Source organism: Echinops telfairi, unplaced genomic scaffold (assembly GCF_000313985.2).
Source record: "Echinops telfairi isolate 266 unplaced genomic scaffold, ASM31398v2 ScPeMD7_2;HRSCAF=8, whole genome shotgun sequence".
Lineage (NCBI taxonomy): Eukaryota > Metazoa > Chordata > Mammalia > Afrosoricida > Tenrecidae > Echinops > Echinops telfairi.
Window position 1 is genome coordinate 56,327,223 of NW_022103898.1, and position 5,242 is coordinate 56,332,464.

Consider the following 5,242-nt stretch of genomic DNA (forward strand, 5'->3'; position numbering starts at 1 on the left):
TGAGTTGCTGTGGATTTGTTTCTCCAAAGTACCCAGACTAATACAGTATGCATATTTAACACTCATTTTTAATGATAATCATGAGACTGGAGAACAGTTGCTAAAATGTGAAATGGAACTAAGTAGAGAAAATGAGAAAGGAGGCAATTATGCTATTCTCAATCAATGCAAAATTAGGACTAGGGCTAGGTAGATACTTCTCCAGCCTGAAGAGAAAATGGCTTTGTAATCCTCCATCCTGAGGAGCAAATTTTTGTTGGGGGAGGACCAAAAATATTCCAGTGATAATGAGAAATAATATTTAATGAAATATATTATGAAGTCAAATATTTTTAAAATTCATGATGAAAAATATTAAAAATAGATCCAGATTTAGTACTTGTTTTTGCAAGTTAATTCTTCACTTGGTTCACCCAAATCTAGGTTTAAGGATCCTGTTTTTTGTAAATATGGTACTTTTTTCATCACTGATATTTTTACAACTCATTTTTAAAATATTGCATTATGACATTATTTTCTTGACTACTCAGTTTCCTGGCATACCCTTAGTTTTCATCAGAGGTGAGCTTCTCAATCTAGGGCAAAATCATTGTGATTAATTATGTATCAGAATTATTTGTATTCCTTGAGTTTAGAAACTTTATGTATATTCTTCTGTTTAACCAACTAAAACAGTGATTCTCCATGACCATTAAGGCTCAGAGTAGGATCCTAAGCAGTCTGAGGATGAGGGAGCAGAGTAATAAAGGTGATCGTTCGGGGCTCACCATGAAACGCAAGTTAGACCCTGGCGGGAGGACGTTGCCTCGGAGTTCATTGTGGAGGTTCACGTACTCGTTGATAAAATCGACGTCCTCTTCCGCTGGCAAAAAACTCGCATTCAAACCAGAACTCAGTATTAGCAGCCAGAATTCATAGAGCCACAAATTCAAAATACTCATGGTGGCACGGCACGCTGGCGAGGGCTCCAGCAGGTGTACAACGTCATGGTCCACCGGTTGCAGACAGCTCAGTGCGCCTGCGCCGGAACGCCCAGGTGCCCTGCCAATCCACCAGGCGCGGTTTGCGCGCTGCGCCTGCGCCTCTCCCAGAAGTAGTTGGCAGAAGCCTAACTGCGGGACTCCTTTCAAAGTGACTAGCCATCAGTCTACAAAATTGAGTTAAATGGGCTAATATAGATACTGAGCTAATATAGATAATAATATCTATATATTTATATAGATAATAAAGATAATAATATATAATTATATAGTATATAATTATACTATATATAATGTAGATACATATTATTCAACTTTAATTTCTGATACCAAGTGATGTGCCATACTTTAATAACCTATCAGTAAGTGCTAACTTGTTTAGGAACCTTCTAACTCGCCCTATAACACCGAGCGCGACATTTTCGTAACATTTAATTACATGTGTATATTAATATATATATATATTTATAACTATGAAAGGAAAGAATAAAAACGAAAAGTATTTTTTTCCTGAAATTTAAAATTCGGGCATTCCAGGGCTCAATATGTCAAGGAAAATGAACAGTGTTCAATACGCATGAACATTCAATTAATTCCACCTAGCCCCCTCCGTTAAATTGGGAGGTTGGTGCAGGGTGTGCCTTCTACATTTAAGCAGGCAGAAGAATATTCTTGTTGTGACAGAAAGTTTTGAACTTGCCACGGATTTAATTTTGCTTGGTTCTGCTCAACACACACGGAAGCAGGAAGTAAGAAATCAAATGGCGTGTTGCATTTAGAGTAAAGCAGAGAAGCCACGGTGAAAACGAAGTGCAGCAGACCAAAGCAGTGGTGGTTTTCATCACAACATAGGCATGGGAAAACTCCTCAAGGAGTAAAGAAACCTGCAGAAGAATTGATACATTTGAATTGTAGTGTTGACTAAGGATCTCGAATATAGCATAGATGGCCAGAAAAATGGCTAAACTCGTCGTGGAAGAAATATAGTCAGAATGCTCCTTAAAAGCAAGGATGGTGAAACTTTATCTCGGGAACTTCGAGTATATTTTCAGGAGGAACCAGTCTCTGAAGAAGGACAGCATGATTGGTAAAGTAGAGGGTCAGCAAAAAAGGAAAGCGTCAATAAGATATTTTAACACGTGACTACAACACTGAGCTCAAGCAGAGAAACGCGTTAGTATGGTGCGGGGCTGGCCGTGAGTTCCTTCTGCTGCACAAACGATCGCTGTGAGTTAGAATTGTCTGGAAGTCATCTACCAACAGATGACTGCGTGGACCTGCTCTCCGGGAGCTTATCTCCATTTGTATTTCTCCTTTGGAGGAAAGTTCATTGAAGATCTTGCTCACTTTTTCTTTGGATTGTCTTTTTGCTCTAGAATTGTAATTCTTTATGTATTAGGAATTATTAAACACTTAAAAAACTAAGCCAAACTCTGCCCCCAGTGGATGTCAGTTTATAATTTCCAAATACTTTCCTCTAGTCTGTGTGTTTTTTTCATTTTCTTGCTGTTTAATTTTATGCTAAAAAGTTTCAATGAAGTCCAATTTATGTATTTTTATGTTTTGTTTTGTTATCTGTGCTTGTGGTGTCATCATTACAAAGTCAGGGCGAAGTTCAAGATTGTGAAACGATGTCTGTATTCTAAAAGTTTTATAATTTTGCCTCTCATATCTAGGTCTTTACTCATCTTGGGATCATTTTTGCATTTGTGTATAGAGGCTGACTTGGTTTAGAAGAAAAAAATCTACATAATTTAATCCACAGCACTAAAAATGCACAAGTTATTTATAAAATGGAATTGAGAATCTGCTGTAATCTATTTTTTCCTTTAGGCAAAAGCAATGCCGGAATTCTCTGGTGTGTAGACAAGCTGTTATAACTACTACAGATAGTTTTGCTTATATTTTAAAATATATAATCTGCATCATGTACCTTTATTCAGAGCAATTTTAAAAATACCCAGAAGAATATGATTCTAATTTTCTTGGTTTATATTTATTTTTCAAAGGCTAAAAGGCAAAACCATAGCCATCTAGTTGACTGTGACTCGTAGTGACCTCATATAGACTTTGTGCGAATTAAAATCGTTACAGGAGCGGACAATTCCATTTCCTGGCCCTTCCCCCAAGCCCGCAGCAGCTAGTGTGTTTGAATGGCAGACCTTGTGGTTAGAAGGCCAAGGCATGACCCACATAACTACCAGGGCTCCTTTTATGATACATAACTCTCTCTAACTGAATGTTTTAAAATAGCCTCAAAACTATTGCTTAACCTTCCACACTACAAAATACCTTTTGGATTTGAAAAATACATTGAATTTAAGCAATAGAACAGAAAGCAGATTTGGTCGAGAATTAAGCTGATGGGTTATATTTGGCCAAAAATTAATTCTTCATAATTATGTCGGAGAATTTCTTTGTTATTAAAATGAAAATTAAATGATTAATCCTATAAAATATCCTTAGAAGAATGAAAGCCTGTAAGAATGGATTACATGCTATCTGCAGTAGTGCCTCTCCCTTTGAATTCCTTTCTGAAAATCTATCAAAACAGAACAATTAAGAGTTCAATTTTCAAGGAGAGGAAATTGAACTAACACTGAAATATTTTTAGACAAGCTTTCAGGTATATCATGCCTTTAACCACTTAAATTGGAGCGAAATATTATAAAATTGAAAGAATTCATTGCTTCTTCTAACTTTTAAAATTAAGCAACTAGCTTCATAAACGCCCCTCCTCACACCGTAATCTCACAGTACTTAAAATCGTTATGCTAGCCCCTTGTCAATTGCTGTCAGGTGCCGTCAAATCGGTTCTGACCCATAGCAACCCCACGTACAACAGAATGAACACTGCCCGGTCCTACTCCATTGTCGTAATTATTCTTATGCTTGAGCCCATTATTGCAGCAACCGTGCCACTCCATCTCATTGAGGTTCTTCCTCTTTTTTGCTGCCCCTCCATGATGTCCTTCTGCAGAGACTGCTCTCTCTTGGCATGTCCAAAATACATATGGTAAATTCTCACTATCCTTGCCTATAAGATGAAAAAGAGTAAGGAATGTAAAAATTTTATTTCAACATTGGACAATTTCCACTAGGCAGCCACTTGCCTTAGAGAGAACCCTGATCACTAGTGCCATTTTAACATCTGGTTTGTAGAACTCAACAAAAATCAGGTATCGGTTCTGCCAAATCAGTGCAAACCAGCTGAATCCCACAACTGGATACAACTCTGGCACACACAGTACTGCTTTTAAGCTATGTAGTATTCCCATGGTCTGTTAGCATAACTACTTCTTGATCCTCTCATATAAGTGCCACATAAGCACAATGAAATGTCCTGGAATTCCCATTCTTCTCAATGCTATCCATAGTTTGCTGTGATTCGCACAGTTGAATATTTTAGCATAATCAATGAAACACAAGTAAACACCTTGCTGGCATTCTCTGCTTTCAGCCAGCATCCATCGGACATCAGCAATGATATTCTTTGTTCCATGTCCTTGTCTGAATCTAACCTGAACTTCTGACGGCTTCCTGTCAATGTACTGTTGCAACTGTTGTTGGATTATCGTCAGCAAAATTCTACTTGCATGTGATAGCAAAGATAATTGTGTTAGGCCAGGTTGATTAGAGAAGTAAATCCAGAGACACTCGTATATGTGTAAGGGAAGCTTTATATAAAGAAGTAATTATCAAGAAAACATCTCAGCCCTGTCCTGATCAAGTCTATAAGTCCAATATTAATACTAAGTCTGATACTAATCTATAAGTCTCTTTTCAGATTCATATACCCACGTGCCACGATGCAGAATGCAGGAACATCACTGGTGGGTGCAAAGTCTTGTGGATCCAACGGTGGTAGACACATCTCCAGGTTTCATGCAAGGTAAATGTAGGGGTGAGGGAAGGTTCCCAGGACCCTCCTTATGAGGAGGTCACGCCCACAAGGAGACACCATTGTGCTGTGACCTGATTGACGGGCTGGACTCCACCCCTACACTTGAAGTTGACATGAAATTACGTAACGACGCAATGATGTTCTATAATTTAAGCATTCTGTTAGGTCACCTTTCTGTGGAATGTGTAGAAATATGGATCTTTTCAAGTAAGCTGGCCAAGGAGCTCTCTGGCAAATGTCCTGGCATAAATGAGTAAGTACTTGTAGCACTTAATCAGCTTCTTGAAACATTTCAATTGGTATTTCATCAGTTCCTGGAGAGTTGTTTTTGGCTAATGGTTTCAGTGAGACTTGTTTT

General features: G+C 38.1%; 1 protein-coding gene across 1 annotated transcript in view; it reads right to left on the reverse strand.

The window, feature by feature from the left end:
- GLIPR1L2 (GLIPR1 like 2) overlaps positions 1-941 on the reverse strand; it is a gene marked incomplete at its 3' end in the record, with an annotated part of 44,563 nt that extends 43,622 nt beyond the window's left edge. Inside the window, exon 1 of the mRNA XM_004700781.1 lies at positions 768-941. Coding sequence (XP_004700838.1) covers positions 768-941 — 174 coding nt within the window. The remainder of the gene's footprint in view (positions 1-767) is intronic.
- Positions 942-5,242: the final 4,301 nt, after the last annotated feature.